The 17,818-nt window shown below is 43.9% G+C and overlaps 2 protein-coding genes across 2 annotated transcripts in view; one reads left to right on the top strand and one right to left on the bottom strand.

Moving 5' to 3' along the window:
* Cue (Protein cueball) overlaps positions 1 to 17,818 on the bottom strand; it is a 55,041-nt gene that overhangs the window by 27,948 nt on the left and 9,275 nt on the right. Inside the window, exons 2-3 of the mRNA XM_070659102.1 lie at positions 11,478 to 11,694; positions 11,261 to 11,301 (exon numbers count right to left, since the gene is read on the bottom strand). The gene's annotated coding sequence lies outside the window, so the exon portion shown is untranslated. The remainder of the gene's footprint in view (positions 1 to 11,260; positions 11,302 to 11,477; positions 11,695 to 17,818) is intronic.
* LOC139103952 (forkhead box protein D3) lies at positions 5,242 to 9,832 on the top strand. Its single transcript, XM_070659141.1, has one exon. It carries the CDS (start codon positions 6,335 to 6,337, stop codon positions 7,445 to 7,447), a length of 1,113 nt encoding a protein of 370 aa, XP_070515242.1. The 5' UTR covers positions 5,242 to 6,334; the 3' UTR covers positions 7,448 to 9,832.

The raw sequence follows: 17,818 nt of genomic DNA on the forward strand, positions 1-17,818 counted from the left end.
TTTCTTTCTCTATTTCTCTATTTCTACCTAAAAATAACCACGCCGCAAATCTTTAAACGTTTAATTTTTATTAATACTAGAAGAAACCATGCACACGCTACGCGCGCGCGGTATTTTTTAAAAGCCCCCAATTTCAAACTATCGAAAAAAAAAATAATGCGACAATCAACAATAAAATCGATTGATTAGCTTCTGAAATAAAAGATTAGTTCAGAGAGATGAACGCGTAAGGATATAGTCAACGATCAAAAAAAAAACAAAATAATTCCATCTGACATAGGTGGGCTCAGAGCAGACCGCCATATCTTTATGTGGAAGGTGATGCACGAGGGAGCGGAAAGCTACAGAAGAGGGCAAAATGTAAAGAAGAGAAAATCAACCCGCATGTGCTCGTACGCACTCGAAAACGAAAAGTACTTTGGGCACGCGGAGGCGGGAACCATAAAATGCATCGAGCGGTGGTGCGCGCCCTTCTCGGCCAAATGCAACTCTGAAAAGCCACGAGAAATGTTTGTAATTGGGATCGTTGGCCCGCCGTACTCCCTAGGCTTTTGAAAGAGACAGAGAAAAAGAATGTGCGCTCTTGCTTTTTACTCGAGTAGGTCCGCTTTTGCGATACGCTGGCGTTTTATTTTATTAGAGCCGCACATTCGGCAAATAAAGTAGTTCATAACGTAAGACGGGGAATAATCTTTTGCAAAAAAAAAAAAAAAAAAAAAAAAAATGTATAAAGCAATTTAAATAAGTTATTCTAAAATTATAATTATTACCGCAAAAGAATAGAAAAATTTCGTTACGGAATTAGGTTCAGCAAGCTAATAATTATTATAAATAATTCTTACTTGTTCGTATTACAATGTTACAGCTCTAACGATGTTTCATATATCTGGTTGCGGTAATAAACTGTTCCCAGAAGAGCGATCACCGATAATTCAGCCATCAAGTATTTCCCACTTAACGACGACATCGTTAGCGTCGTGCGCGCCAATGTGTGTCCATCAATATTTCATAAGTCTGAAGTAAAAGCGGCGAGTGTTTACCGCGTCCTAAGCAACTAAGCGAATCCTCGATCTCGTTCGCCGGTTAGCCGTAAGTGTGCTCCCCGCCGGCAAATTTGCATTGAATTGAATTTCAGATTCGGTTGCGCGGCTTCACCGCAATCGGGCCGCACTGCCGAGGACTCCCTCCGCACCCCCGCCGTGTCTTTCTTCAATCTCCGCGAAATCAAATGAGACAATATACAGGGTGAACCGCGTAATTTAGTTACGCCGAATATTCCCTACCGTCGATAGGATAATCGATAAAACGATCCAAGTTTATTTATTTCGTTATTACCATTTAAAACCTTGAAAAATTCAGAAAATATATTTCTCAATCGTCAAGTCGTCTATTTTAACAATTTCACAAAAATTCACATAATCTTTTAAATAAATAATCAATTTATCTGCCTTTTGATAATTCCTACGTTACAAACTTTGCAATAAATTGCACGAAAGACTGAATTAATAATAAAAAGAATCTCAAATATCTTTAAACCGCGTAAGGAAATAGCATTTTCTATTCGATGTGAAAGGGTGCGAGACAGTCCCAAAAGACATCTCGGTGTCGGCGGTAAAAATGGCAGACGGGGCGGAAGCGGAGGAGAGGCAAGGTTGCTCTCGAGGGCGCGGAAGAGGGGGGAGGGGGAAGGGGTGGGGGGGGGTGAGAATCCCGACGAAGCGGGAAAACGGCGTCTTGAAAAAGGTGCAAAGCCGACAGTATTCTTTGTAGCGGGGATATTCGCCTTGTGTCGCCCAAGACCTCTTCGCACTTCTTTACCTTTCCAACCCTCGCGTCCCGCTTCGCGGCCCCGCTTACGACTTTCTTGCGCAGCGCCTTCTTCATCGTGACTACCATCACCACTCTATTCGTTACTACTACCAACGACTTTCAACTACCACCGATCCAGCTACCGGCGATCGCCAAGTAGTTACAGCGACTTACTTCTCCACCCAATGCCGGATCCCTCACCCGACCGGAGGTTCTCTTTCGGCGCGGGATATTTACCAACATCCAAGATGGCCGTATAATCTCGCCGGCTTTTCGCAGGGTGAGCCGAGGAATGGGTGACAAAGACGGGACGAGTCATCCCCATAGCGGCTTCGCGGTCTTACTTCGCCGGCAAACACTCCACCATCTCTTTCCCTCGTCGCCACGATCCTCTCGCGATTCTTGCCAGCCGCGCGTCTTCATCCCCGTCTTCTTTGAGCTCTTTGTGAGCTTTGTACCACACACGGTGCACTTTAGTCACCGCAAAAGCGGCCACGCTTCTATTTTTCAACGTCGACTGCTCTCCCGCGAGATTGAGAATTTTAGGTCGCGGACGCTGTGCAGACGACGAAATGCGCGGGCGGTTCTCCAGTCGGTGAATTTTTCCGCGCGGGGGTCGTTCAAGAGTCTATCTTTTCTTTTGCGTTTTGTAAAACGTATTTTAGCATTATTTTATAAAACGAAAATTCCTGCGTTTGATTTAGGGTACTGTATTCCGTAATATTATTACAATTAATTGAAATATTTAATTAATCAAATCGAATATACTTACGTTGTTTTAAATTGATTATATTAAAATTATTTTTTTTTTTTTTCAATATAGTAAATAATTTATATAAAATTATCTGCACAAGTTAAGAGTTTTAAACAATTTTTTCAAATAAAAATCAGGCAAGTCAAAGTTTGATCTCGAACTCACTTCGCTAAGCGTAGTTTCGTCCCCGCGAATATAAAGTCGACACCCGATCGCGGTTCACCTCGGAATTCCCGGGAAGATTTCGTCCGAGGAGACTGACGACGGCGGTAAACGGGGAAACGAGAGGGAAGAAATCAGGAGGTAAATACGAGCGGCGAGAGTCCAGGGTAAGAAGCAATCGGATCGAATAGTGGAACTCTTGGAATCCGCAATCCGCTGCGAAGTGAATGGCGAAACCTCCAAGAGTCCTATAGAAAGCAGGGCCCTGAGCGCGCGGGCGCGTTTTCCTTTCCTCCACCCCGTCAACCTTAAGATTAAGACGCGGAGATGGCTGAATCGACACGGGAGACCAAAAGGTACGGAGCTTTTTAGCGCTTCCGAGCGATATTCCCTACGCGAGAAGGGAAAAAAAAGCTTGGCGAGGAACGCGCAAAAATATTTTTATTGAAACGCGCTAACGGAACTACCTCTTTCTCGCGCGGTAGATAGAATGCGATCGCGTGCTTCCGACTGACTACACCGGAATAAAGATATTATTGTTCTGCCACGTGAACCGTCAGGAATAACAATTGACCGAATTGCAAACCTTTTTTTTTTTTTCATAACTTCTCGGAATATATACTTAACTTAATTTTATTTTTATGCGGGCGCGGCGATGGAGACGGTGAATAATAATAATCATCACGTCGTTTCGCGCGTAGCGAGATTTTGAAGGCACAACGATACAATCGGCGGCATTAACATTAGCGCGGACGGATATTGAAATCCGGCGCGAAGAGCGCTGCAACAAAGAAGCGGAAGCGGCGGTGGATGAATGCTAGTTGGCGAAGAGTTTCGCTCCGCGCGCGTACGTGGAGTAAGTGCAATAATACCAGATTATTTGCACCGCAAAGCCATGCGTACGGGTAAACACAATATTCGCTCTCGGCTCGGCTCTGTGAACCGATAGTGCGCCCAGGTAGACTCGCATCCGCGTCTATATCGCGGTTCCGCTATACTTCGTCTCTCTCGACCTCCCCAATTCTCCCTCTCGCACGTATACCAGGTGTCATAAATGTCTCAACATCCTCGCCCTAGATCTAGACGGGTCTTTTAAAATAATCCAGACGTACGTATTATCCGCGATAATATTAGAAAATAATTAGGAAACATTCTAAAGACTGATTTATCACGATAGATTTTTGGCTTGCCGCAAGAAAAAGTGTTTAGTAAATTTAATTTTAATTAAAATCGAATTTAACATGTTGAAGTAAAAATTAAATTATTTGTATTCGATAAGTTTTTATTTTCATTAACTTTATAAGCTGCGTAATAAATTAAAAAAATAATTCATGTCTCACGAGAGACGTCGTGTTTTTACTACGATAATTGTTGCATGTATCAATGTACCTAATAGATTTAGCGAATATTACGACATTTATCAAGCCTAGGGTACATATTCGTGTTTCTCGCGCACCCCTAGCAGTTTCGTCCTCTCTCTCTCTCTCTCTCTCTCTCTCTCTCTCTCTCTCTCTCTCTCTATCCACCACTCTGGCGTAATACAGATTCTATTTGAGCTGCCTCAGGGAAGTTAACTTGTGATGCGTGCAGCTCGTCTCGCTCTGTTGGCGATTCTACGAATCTAGTCGATGGTTGGTTGGTTGCCAGCACATCCACGATGAAAATGCGACGCGATAATGGCGCTTAGTTATTTCCTTAACCCCTGCTCCGCGCCGCGTCAGATTATTCGGCCAGCGAGATAAAAATATGCCGTTATAAATACGCAACAGGACGGTTGAAACAACGAGCGGAAACTCGCGAAAATCAAATTTAATTCTACGATATTCGAATAAATCCCCAAACAACATTATTCTCTGGAAAAGTATCTGAATAATAAATAGAAGGTATATTTTCTATCAAGTTTTTTATAATTCTTTAATTATTTGAAATAAAATATCTACCGAAATAAACTGTAATCCTGCAATTTAAAATTGTGTTAAAAAAATTTCCTTTGATTAGAAAGGGGATTAAAAAATTAACAAGTTATAAAGATAATGCATTCTCGGTATTTTCAGATATTAAATTCGACTGACTCTCAGCTCCATGTTTTTAAAGCGTCGTTTGCGAAAAAAGGACGTCGCGAGATTGGTGTCGGGAAAGCAATCGCACGACGGAGAAGGTCGCATCGCCGGCGACTGCTCGCGTAGATCAGTGGCGCGCGTTCCATCTTCATCGCGCCGCTCAAAGCAAATCAGCCTTCGAAGTGTTACAATTTCGCCCTCCTGGCCCCTCTGGCCCCCGCCTCGAAAGTCCCTTTAACTATCCCGCTATTTTCCTAACTCCCGTCCTAACCCCCTCCGGGGCTTTCTCCCCGTCGCTCCTCTGCTTCGCAGGGTGGAAACGCGTCGGTGCAACCGGCTGGGGTGGCTTCGTCTAACAGGGGTGGCAAGCCCAAGTGGGGGTCAAAACGCCCGCCCATTGGTCCGCCCACGCAGGACCAAAGCGGTCGCTTCGAATCAATTCGAGTCTCGATCTCACCCTGTAGACAATTCTCCGCTCGCGATCGTGCACCCTTCGCGAGTGTGTAACATCCGATCTCGGTCTGTCTTCATCTTTGAAAAAACGCGTTAAAAAAAAAAAAAAAAAAAAAAAAAAACTTTATGAAAACGGTGGAAAAGAATCGCGATATAGACCACGAGTGGACATCCGAGAAGCGATTTAATTCGAATTGAGATCGGGTTTTCTAGTAGACGGGAAAAAACGTACGACTACAACGAGATTACTTTCGTAAGTGAGCTGGCGGGAGGAACACCGAAGATTTCACGTTCGTTCGATTGCCCGCCGCTGAAAGATACACGGATCAGACGTGTCTCTGCAGACGAGTCGCGAGAGGCATCCTTAACAATGCCTTGAACAACTGGCGTGCGCGTCGCGGCTTGAATTTGCAAGTTGGATGGAAGCAAGGCGAAGAAGCAGGACGAAGCGAAAAAGTCCCGTTATCGTTGTGGAAACAAACTATTAGCGTAAGATAGCACTCGTCAAGCGGATGATAGAGTGACGGATCGGATAGAGTGCCAGTCGCCTCGCTGAAATATATTGTAACGGAAGATACTCGCGTATTTTCGCGGAAAAATCTCGAGGGTGGCAAAATCGCTGGAAGAACTGTACAGCATTCGTGCGAGTTTGTATTTTAGCGTTAACAGTAACGTCGTACGAATAAAGTTCGCGCTTGGTGACTGAAAACTTGGACGTAGAAATTGTTGTAAGAATATTATATAACAATTTGTGCTAAAGGCAGTTTGTGAATAATCGACGCTCAACTCTTGCTGCACTCTGATGGACGCTGCTTACTCCAGAAATTATATTGATAAAAATATAAGAGAACGACCCTCTAATATGCAATTTACGTCTTCGTTAATCCTGCTGAATATAACTAAATAAGTTGAAGAATTCTGTATCGAAGAAATACTAAGAGAAACAGCGGCTTGATACGATTTCATAACGAGCGGAGTTAGGAATTTTTCGAGGATGAAAGCGATCGGGAAGCTTGAAGAGTCGATCGCAAGACCGACGGCGAAATAAAGAAGCATTTCGGTGGCGGGTCCTTATGCTAATGAAGCGGCGATCACGATGGAGCCACGTGCGATGATGATGTCGAACCTGTCGTGCGACGGCTGCGCGGACAGCGATCGGGATTCGGACAGCAGCAGCATGATCGTCGATCCGGTGAGTCTCGACAAGAACGACCTGTCGCCGCCGTCGCAGACGTCGTCGAGTCCGGTGATTCCGAGCTGCTCGCCGGTGCCAACGCCGACGTCGGTGCAGCCGTCGGCCGGCAGGAGTCGAAGCGGCGGAGGCAGCGGACGCTCTTCCAAAAAAACCTACTCGATGATGTCAGCGTCGAGTCAGTCGGGGAAATCCGGCGGTTCGAGTCAATCGCCGTCCGGCTACGGTTCCGATAAAATGTCGTCGTCTTTAATAAAACCGCCGTACTCGTACATCGCCCTGATCACCATGGCGATCCTGCAATCGCCGCAAAAGAAGCTAACGTTGAGCGGCATTTGTGAGTTTATCATGTCTCGCTTTCCTTACTACCACGACAAGTTCCCCGCCTGGCAGAACTCCATCAGGCACAACCTGTCCCTCAACGACTGTTTTATCAAGATTCCGCGCGAGCCCGGAAACCCGGGAAAGGGCAACTACTGGACATTGGACCCGCTGGCGGAGGATATGTTTGACAACGGTAGCTTTCTCAGACGCAGAAAGCGATACAAGAGGCCACCGCCGCACTACGTGCTGCGAGATCGAGCGATCATGGCCACTTTCGCCATCTGCGGCGACCGGGGACCCTGTCCAGGCGGCGGTGGCGGTCACCCGGGGGCTTTAGCTTATCCGGGAGCCGCTTACCTGTCGCCACCGCCTGGTTTACCATTGCTAGACTTCTCCCCATCGACCTTGGAGGCGCTCAAGCTCGGCGGTTTCCTAGAGCCACCACCGCCGCTCTACAAACCGGTGCCCATCACGGCGCCGCCGATCAGACAAATGGACCCGACTTCCACCAGGATTACGACGCTGCCGACCAGTCACACGACGAGCGTCGACAAAAAGCGCAACTTTAGCATCGACGCTCTCATCGGCAAGCAAGCGGCCAGCGATCAAAACTGCGGCGCGTTACTGGATCTCAGCCCGTCGGAGCACAGAGAAATCAGAAGTCAGGCGTCGGCCTTCTCCCCGCTCGTCTAAGAGCCTGGTGACCCCGTCTTTTCCAATCGCCAGAGACAAATGGTGACTTTTCGAAAGTATTAACTCTTTAGCACCCCGTTTACGAGCTTGGCGCGGTTGTTAATTAATTTTTTTGAGAATGCCAGAAGTGACTGAGCTTCAAACGTGTTTTCATAAAACAAAACAAAAAAAATTGTAATTCTCATTGAGCAACAAGTCTCGCTATTAACAATTGAAATTTAGCTTCAGTTTCTGTCGCTTGAAATAAAAGAGTTTAAGAGAAATGGTGGTTTCTCTTTTTGAGAAGAAGAACAGGAGGATCGCAAAGTGAAAACTCGATCGAATGTGAGATTGCAACGAGATCGCGCAGATGGTTCGTGCTAATTAAAGACCTGATCAAAGACTCGGCTAGTCGAAAAAGTTTGGAACAATCGCCCTGCAAAGGACTACATTGTTCCGGAGGAAGATGGTAATCGATGTCTAACAGATATTCTTTCTGACCAATGCTGTCCAAATGAAATAAATATTTTTATCTTAAATAAACGAAACATGATGCCGTTTCACGATTTAAAAAAATTCTTTTTTTTTTAATTATAGACTATTTAATATTTATTTTAATTTATTATTAAAAAAAAAGAGATATGTATATTATTTAAAAAATTAACGCTCTTACTTTTTTTTTTTTCTTAATATACCAACTATTATTATATCATTTGGACAGTATTTATCTGTAATATAGCTGTTGTATATTCGATACGTACGCGTTTTGCGTGGCTTCGAGACCCGAATTTCCGAAAGTCAGCAATGTTCGCTCTGCTTGTATTAGCTGTGCATTTTCGTGATAAAATATTCAGCGATTACGGGCAAGGCAGGAAGGGCGCACATCGAGATCAAAATTCAGGCGTTATCTGTGTTATATCCTAGTTTTTATTCGATAAGGTGAAACGAGGATCATGCTTCGTGTAATCGAACCTGGCGAAATTCCCGGCATGAAATTCCTGATGACCGTTTCTTACTGAATAGGTAATCAAGATGCGTCGCAGAAACTATAGAAATACGTATGAATCGACATAATAAAGATGTATATCGAAGATAATATAGCGCGTCTCGTACATATCGGCGCGTCCTTGTAAAAAGGCGTAGTGCAATAGAGCGTAGCGTTTTTATTTCGCGATCTGCTAAGTTCCGCTTCAAAGCGACTAGTGGAAGTAAACGCATTATAATTACATTAACTTGTAGCTAAAGCTGTATTTCAATTACGAATCTTTTTCCGTTTGCAAACTTTTTATGTGCTTTCTCTCTCTCTCTCTCTCTTTTTTTTTTTTTTTTAAAGACTAAAATTGTGCGAAAGACATACACAATATAATTGGAAAAAATTCATTTAGCGTTAATAGTTTTTTTTTGTCTTCTTCTTCTTCTTTTTAATTCAGTACCTTAATTAATTGAATATTTTATTAACGTTATTATGAATCTCGCTAATAGTATCCGAAAATGCGAAACAATGTTACACTTCCACTCGTCGGACGAGCTCTCGCGAGTCTCGCGAACAAAAGTTCGTTCGAATAAGTTCTTCCTGACTTCACTTTCGTTCCCCGGATCTGTCGGTTAGGCGAACTTAGGTCGCTTCCGTATGGTCGATTAATATCGGCATTGTAAATACGAGTCTCGAACAAATATATGCGCAGCACTCTGTTATAGCGGGGGAGAATCTTTCTTCGATGAATTTAATGTAAAGCCGGCCCTACTCTCCTCGTTTAGCTGTAAGCGATCAAGTAGACGTTTGATGTACATACTGCAAATCCGTAATCCTCACGTAATTGTGAATACCTATATGGCACTTTGTGACTAGGATACATTTTACGATTCGTACGATAAAGTGGCCACAGTTTAAAAGTTAACAAAGACTCGTTGCGTTTTCCATTGCATTTACGAAAAAAAAAAAAAAAAAAAAAAAAAAGCAATCTCGCGTGCTATCTTTAACACAAGTCCTCTATTTTCGCTTGTTCAAAACCCTAATCACGTAATTTAAATACTTAAGAATTTAATTTCTCAAAAAAAAGTGTCAATTAATTAAAATTGCATTCTAAATTTTCCGAAAATCGTAATTAAAGACACTTTTAAATTTTGCGGTGAGCTACAATTGCAAAAAAATTCTGCTGATCAAATTGAAATTTCCCAAAGCCAAGCATCAAAGTGCACGATCGATTAGTACCGTTAATTTAATACTCGCGCATAAAAAGTAACGTTACATAGCATTCAATCAACGATACATGACGCGTTTTAACGATTCCTTTACGTTCGTCGGCAAAATCAAAATCTACCAGATGCAAATTATTTTTATGTAAAAATAAACAAGCCCGCCGCTCTTGTACGACGACAGCTAATAAAAAAAAAAAAAAAAAAAAATCTCGTAACGAGCGTTTATCAAATCGCAACATATCTAATTAATTTCCTACTTATATATTTTTCGATCGCTACGAGATGCACGTCGCGGTACTCCACTCTGTTCCTTCGCTAAGAATGAAAAGAGCAGCGAAATCGAAATATATGTTTAGTTATAAGCTACACGCATCCTATCGTTAAAAAGAATCGTCAGTAGATCTTAGTAAGTATTGTATGTGTCAAAATGATAGATTTATAATAATATGTAATAAAATAAAAATAAAAAAAAAAAAAACAATAAAGTATCGTTAAGTACAAGCGCGACTGTCCACTCTTCAGTCTCTTCTCGCCCGCGGTTCTCCACCCACGAGGTAATGGCAAATTTAAATCTTATTAGATAATCGAAGCACGGCTCGTGTAAACGCCCCGAAAGTGTCCGATCGAGCGAAATGAACAGTCTTTCTCGTCTCTGGTTCGAATGGGAAAAGATGCGCGCGAGATAAAACGATAACGCGAGAGAAATCGACGGTAAAGGCAGAAACGGGAGGCGAGGACGGCGCACAAAGCAATATCTTGTTTACCCGCTTCTGCCGGCGCTAGCAATACGAAACGGAAAAGAGAAGAGGGTGGCGCAGAATGAGTGGATTTTCATTGCAGTTTAATCCCGGCCCCCGTGCCTTCTCGCCCGGTACGGTATTCTAAACGGCGATACGAAGGCAACTCTTGTCGCTTGGGGTGACGATATTACATTCCTCGATCGTGACGAAGATAACGACCGCCGCATCCCGCCGCACTTGGAGCATCGCGCTTAAAACGCGCTTTCGCTACTCGACGGTTCCGTTTTCCCTTCGCGTCATTCCGTTTCTCTTTCTGCGTTTGCTTTTCTCTCTCTCTCTCTCTCTCTCTCTCTATCTATCTTCTATCTATCTATTTATCTATCTCCCGCGTCTCTCCGTATGTGTCGCGGAAAAGAAAATTTACAACACGCGGTTGCAAAAAGCTACGTCACGCATGCAAATCCGCGCTCTCGTGTGCACGAATCGGGAATGAAAAATGACTACGTGCGTTTCAAGTAATGCAGCTGAGTCAATTGTGTCTTTTATCTTCTGTTTAGCGTAATAATTATAACATTTCGTGTGCTGTTACAGGTAATCTCCTAAGAATCAACGCTGTGTGAAAAAGCACGCGTTACGATTAGCTCGATTAATTGATAAGCAAAAGCGATAGAAGAAATTATCTTTCGTATCTTTCTGTGCGTAAATGACGCTCGATCGCATTTTCAATGCGGGAATAAAATAAAAGTCGCAATAGTGCAGAACTCCGGATTGATTCCGCGTTTGTCGCGCAATAAGATTTCGCGCTAATTCACTAACAAGACAAATAACTCCTTTTTGCGTAATTTCTGAATCATTTTTCCTCAAAACGTATTATTAAAAAAAATATATAACTCACCGATCGATGCGCAGCAGCGGAGTAAAACAATTATGATAATCCTGTAACATACAAATAAAAATTTTTACGTAGAGATGCTGACAATTATATTAATCGCTAAAAGAAATTTATACGCGTCTACAAATAGATTGTCAATTAAATAATTAAAAATAAAATTTTCTATTGACCAAACGATGAATTTATTATTAATTTTGAGTAAAGAAACAGCGATGCTTACCGTGAGGATGCTCCGCCGGGGCATGACGTCTCTCCGAGGCCGCTTCCTCCTCTCGGAATAGCGGACGTTCCTCCTTCGGTACATAAAACACTCGCGACACAACCGGATAAATTAAAATCGCGCGATTATACGCGGCACTCGCGAAATAAACCCGACGAACCGACCGCGATTCGTTTATTAAATATCGGCGAACTGTTCTTTCTCTCTGGATCTTGATCTGAAACAAAAAACAAAGTTTTACATGATTAGTTTTACGGTTAATATTCTCAAGATTAAAACAATTATTTGTACTTGACGTAATAAAGCTAAAGAAATTAATGTAATTGATGTATGTGCAAATATATATGTAAAATACATTTAAGGAGGCAAGAAGCATAAAAAAAAAAAAATCGTGTAAAATATAAACGTGCATCCGTAGTGCGATGCTAAAAATTATTACATATAAAACGATTTTCTTTAACGTAGAAGAAGCAAGAGTAAACGACGCGCGGTAATGCCTCATAAATTCGTCTCATAAATTCGTCATACGATAAGCGTTTATTATAATGGTCTTATTTTTGGATTGAAAAAAAAAAGAAAAAAAAAAGAGGTCGATGTCTGTCAAATGGTATAATTACACGCCGCGAAGGCTGCACTGCAAATTGTAACTTTTGTTATGAAATCGCTAGACTTACGAGAGTATTACGGGATTAGCGTTGAACCGCAAAGATTTACGATGCGTGTATGTAAGAATTACACGTGCCCCGAATAACGATGATGCTACAGTTCACAAAGGCAACTATTATTGCATTATCTCAAACACGTTGCACGCAGGTAAACGTCGTATATCGCGAGGCGATAAAATAATTACGATAAGAGGGTCGAGCAGTCCAGGGTCGAGGAGAGAAAGAAAATTCAGAAATACGTAGATAGGCGCTAAATCGCAGGTAAATGTTTGCCAATGATTTAATTGCGCCGAAGGAGTTCGACTCGATGCAACTTATCAAACGATGATTCTAAACGGTTATTTATTACGCCGTACCGTTATCGCGTATTCGAGACGATTGCGATGACAAATTACAGCCGGTTTACATTGTCAAACTTGCAACTAAAATAAAATCTCTATCTGTAATTACAAACTCCTTAAAGCACTTTCCTCTCGCAAAAAGATACCGATTGCAGGAAGAATATTTACGCATTTAACGTTGGATTTAATTTCCGCCGTATATCGAGTAAGTTATAAAGTTGACGTTGTACTTGGTTCTCGTCGAATTCGTCACATTTCCTCCGGCAATTACAACATAATTTTAAGCACTCTGCCTTAATAAGAGCAGGAACCTTTTCCCTCTGTGTAAATCCAACGTGTATTCTTCTTTGTTTACGTGAGATGAAGTAGGTCCGAATCCGCGCAATGAACACGGTAGGTGTAGACGCGATAAGTAGGTAGTCGGCAGAAAAAATGAGAGCGGGGGAAGGAGGAGAAGCGTATCGTTGTCACGATCGTGGTTCTTCGCGCGTGCAACACCCCTTTAATCGTCCGTCAAGTGTGTGTGCATTCGGAATGCAATATATCCTGTCGGCCACGTGCCGCTCACGTGCCGCTAAGTGTTTGTTTCGGTTTGCATTGTCACCACGGATACAAGCGCGGCGCCCGTGCCAAAGGCGTGTGCCGGCCCGTACTTACAAGGGAACGCCGAGCGGAGATGGAGGTGAGTCTCTCACTCTCACTCTCGCGTCGCCCCCCTTTCATAACTCTCCTCGCTCAGGGGGTAAATAACGTGCCGGTGGTTGACAATTAGAAGCGATGGGAACGAGGTTCATTACGCGAGGGGAGAGACAAGATCCCTCTGATTCGTCGGGCGTATCCGTGAAACGCGGAAATATTTTCGATCCCGGTGCACCAATTCTTGGCCCTCTCCTTCGCAAAATCAATCGGGAATTTCTACTCGCGTATCGAATATAGGTACATATTATATTGCAAACTACTCGAAAACCCCGGCAAGACAACCTTCGCAAAAGAACCACTCCCTTAAGGCTCATTCTAATTAATTACCAAGTAATAAGACTTGTAAAATCGGCAGGAAACACGTCAGGTATATAATAGGGTTGTGTTGACAACTCTGCGGAAACCGACGGCGTTAAAACTACATTAGGTAGGTACTAGGTGCAGCGCGAAGGTGGTACGGCAACCAAAATCTTATCACGAAGATTAGATTATTAACGCGAACGACTGTCGACGATTATCCGAAAGATATAAATTATTAATTTTAATACGCGTTTCCTGAGATAAAAAGCATAGAGGCTCTTTCTGAAGAATCTCGACAAATTTCAACTATGCCGCCGTGCACACCAAAGCCGGCGAGACTCTAAAGAAACGCGCGGGATCAGCCGCGCGCGCTTGGTTTTACCGCGGAAAACTTGGCGCTAAAGAGAAACGATGGAAAGTCTTGTTCGTTGTCGAGGGTAAGCGTGTAGCGAGGAGAGCATTAGCTACGGACATGCACAATACGGTGCTTGAGCGGCAGCAGCGGCGTGGGGTGGAGTGGTAATAAGTCGCCGGAGCAGGGTACACACAAGGGAGAGGTCTGATAGTCAGCTACTTCGCTTTCTACTCTCCCCCGGAGAGAGAGGGAGAGGAAGAGGGAGAGGGAGCAGCAGGCAATGACCAATATTATGATAATTCGAGCCTTTCGCGTTTTATCCGTCCGCGTCCTCCGCTAGCATCCTCCGTCCACCCCTCGCGGCAAAAAGAGCCGGGTAGAGGCACTCGCGCCCTCCCCTATCACGCTACCGGAAGCGAGGGCGGCGGCGGCCATGTTTCGGAGGCGCGGGCGTGGCCTTCCGGTTGCCCGGGGCAACCAGCGTTATCCGGATATCGACCTGGGAACGACGAGAAGGGTGGCTAGGCTTCTGTCCGGGAGGGAAAATGTTATCACTGCTTTGTGGTGGCTAAGATAGCAACCCGCCCTTCCCCGCCGTTCCTACGAGCCCCTCTCTTTCTCTCTCTCTCTCTCTCTCTTTCTCTTTATCTCTTCTCCTCCAGCCCGATTCCCTCCTCTCCTCACCCTCGTCCTCTCCCTCTCTTTGCCCGCGAATCCTCTTCCCTCCAGCGAGATCCATTGCGTTGGCCGTCCGCGCGGAAGTCGCGGAAGCGCGGGATCCATTTCATGTATCCTTGGAATGTGCGGGCATGGGTAGCCCCTATGCCACCGAATGCGTGCGTGCGTGCGTGCACGTGTATATCCGTGAATCGTATCAGGTTCTTACGCTTTAAGAGTTTCCACGCAAATGAGCAGCAAATATCTCGTGTTTAAGAAAAGATGATTTCCTCAGCAATAATGCTGTCGAAGTTACGAGCACTCTTTAGAAAATATTGGGCCAAAAAGTATTCGTTTGAAAGCATTTCAAATACATGTATAACTTTAATGTCGCGACTCAAACGAAATATTTTTTATTATTTAATAATTTGATCAGCGTACGTGAGAAGCATAATTAAAAAATAATTAATATGATTAAAATTAAAATTTTGAAAAAATCCTCAAATAAAGAGTACCTATTGTTCTCTTTTTCTATTTTTTTTTTTTTTTTTATAATAATTAAAGTTTCTATTTCTCCCTGATATCTCTCTCTATTAATTAACAATTCGAGCAAATTAATTAACAACTTTGTTTCAACAGTCACGATCGTCCGAAAGATTTCTCAAAAGCGTAACGGAAATACATAGCGGAAATTAAAGCGCCGTATTCGAGTGCGGCGTATTTGAGTATTATAAACGTTTGTCCGAAGCAAAATTACAAGGATCTCGAGGCGATTAAGGGTGAAATCCTGTCGCGCTTCTCCAACATAAGGAGGACATCGTATACCAGTCCTGGCGTACTGCGGAATCCTGAGAATGTGTGCGAGCCAAGGATGATATTAGATTCTTGGACAAAGTTTTCACTTGGCCGAGGTCTCGAGAGCGGCAGCCAGAGACTGCTCATCCCTGAGCAAGGACGCGTGTTATCCTTCGGCATTGATTTCTTCCCGGCTTCTTCGCCGCCGTTGCTGCGGCGACAGGGAGCCGAAAAAATTTCGTTCGAGCTCAGCCTTCTTTTAGCCCCCTTGTGCGTTCTTCCTGTGGCCCCCTTAATTTTCATTACGTCTTAATAATTTATCGTAATTAGAAATAACGTATAACGATACGGAAGAAGAGTAATCGTACATTTATCTTATCGCGAAACAGTTACATCGAAAGGAAAGAATAATTACTTTCCGATAAGATTAGAAAATACGTCGACGCGAGATGAATAAGGGCTCTGGGAAAAGCAGCACGATATTTATAATGTATAGCTTCCTTGGGAAAGTTCAGGCATGTGTCTCGAAACTTTTGGCCGCTTTTGCGCCGATATCGAAGTCGGTTCCGCAAGTAAAATAAAAGTGTACGAATATATCAAATACCGGCGTACCTACATACGTAGTCGAAATAGAAACGAGGATCGCTCGGTACCTTCTTTCATCCTTTAGAAACTTATTAATAAAAAGTTGGAAATCGATGGAAATTTTTCTACTTAAAGAACTATCAATTTCAGAAATTAATTAAAAGAATCCAGGCATCTTAAACCCTTGCGGTTCGAGGAACGGCGGCTCAATTTTTACAGATTGGAATGGTATCGCGATCGACGCGTATTTACAAATTTAATTTCGTGAAATAACCATCGTGAGGCGCGGTCCGACCTAGTTCGTTCTGGACCAGCGCGCGTTAACAGGCGGAGGCACGCAACGAGCGAACAAATCGATCGATCGAACAAGCGGATCCACGCACGCGGTGCGTAAGGTCGGTCGCAAAATCCCCGTGGGAACAGACACTTGGCTTCGCGTTTAAGGACGCGCGCGTACGCGTGTGCATACAAACGTACAGTTTAATGCACTGTTTGCTGTTTGCGCTTCATACTAATGGCCGAGCTTAGCGAGATTTAAATTTGTCGCCGAGCGACCCAGAGGGAAGAGGGTGCCCCCCGGGCGAGAGCGGACCACGTTGGGACGATTTAAACTTCTCGGTACCGGAGTAATAATTCGGCCGAGTTACACAGCCCGCAGGCCGCGAAGCTTTAATTCTTCGCTGTCATCGCGAAAATGCGCACTTCTTACTTCGGGGGAACTTGAGCGGAACGTCACGGAATTTTAATAGGCGTCATCCCAAACGAGTTGACGGTATCGGCGAAGTTGCAAAAATTTCCCTCGGAGAAAATTATCCGAGACTCTCTGTTGGCGAACAAAAAAAAAAAAACCTGGGCTTATTTTCTATTTAATTTATTAAATTGCACAAGTTTAGCACGAGAACTTCCAAGAGGTATCTTTTTATAACGAGAGACTATTCTTTTGTAAAGACGCAATTAAGACCATTTAGAGAAAGATAAGCTTTCTGATCGTGCATAGAACACCGTCTCAAATGGCAGATCGTTTAAAGTGGGCTTTGTGCCGATCTCAATACTTGTAATTCTAGCGGAACAGCGTACGCTGAGATTTTCGACGAGGTTTCGGTGAATGCGCGTCAAGCGGGCTCGCAGCGGTGATTCGTGTGCGTCGCCAAAGGCCGAAGAACACCCCTACAGAGTGCGGGGCTGCTGAACACGATACGAGGGGTGCTCGGTCGAGTGTACGTCGACGCGGAGCCGTAATTGTTTTACTCCCTGACGAGAGAGAGAAAGGGAACGAATGAATCTCTCGTGTTCCCTTCTCTCTCGCTTCCACCCTCTCTCTCTCTCTCTCTCAATCTATTTCATCTGTATCCCCGCAGCCACTCTCGTTTCATCCCGACGCGACGCCACCCGCAGCGTGCCTATCATGCGCCACTAATGCCTAACAGGTTAACGTCTCGCATGATTATTCTATTGCCTCACGCGCCCCTGCTTCCTCCTGCGCTAATTCAAGCGGCATTAATCGTAATATTTTCCGGCCCCCCCCATCCCAAAAGCCGAGCCGACTTTCGCGCGGTTTTTCACGTCGCTCTCGAAATTAATCCACTAGTTATTTAACTCACGGTTACAAAAAATTTTCATCACATTTTTATTTGACTCTTCGAAGCTCTACCCTCGCATAAAAAAGGATTATTTCTCGTCGTTATTACGTGTAAACGAAACTAAACTTATCGTGTATTTTGTGCGACAGACGATATCATTTTTTTAAATATTTATCGCGTCACTTTAAATTGCACGTATCAATTAATTAAACACGATTATCAGCGTTCCGCCGCGCATTGTGTTTCCTCGAAGAAAAAAGACTCCGTGATATGGCCGGGCAAATTAAATTCGACGCGAATTTCACCCACGGCCTTTCCGGTGATGAAAATTTGCGCGCATACGTCAGTAGCGCGCTCGATTATC

This window comes from Cardiocondyla obscurior, linkage group LG07 (assembly GCF_019399895.1).
Source record: "Cardiocondyla obscurior isolate alpha-2009 linkage group LG07, Cobs3.1, whole genome shotgun sequence".
Lineage (NCBI taxonomy): Eukaryota > Metazoa > Arthropoda > Insecta > Hymenoptera > Formicidae > Cardiocondyla > Cardiocondyla obscurior.

Bases quoted from the DNA above. Each gene is read 5' to 3' on its own strand.
- LOC139103952 (XM_070659141.1), top strand. From the start codon at position 6,335: ATGGAGCCACGTGCGATGATGATGTCGAACCTGTCGTGCGACGGCTGC.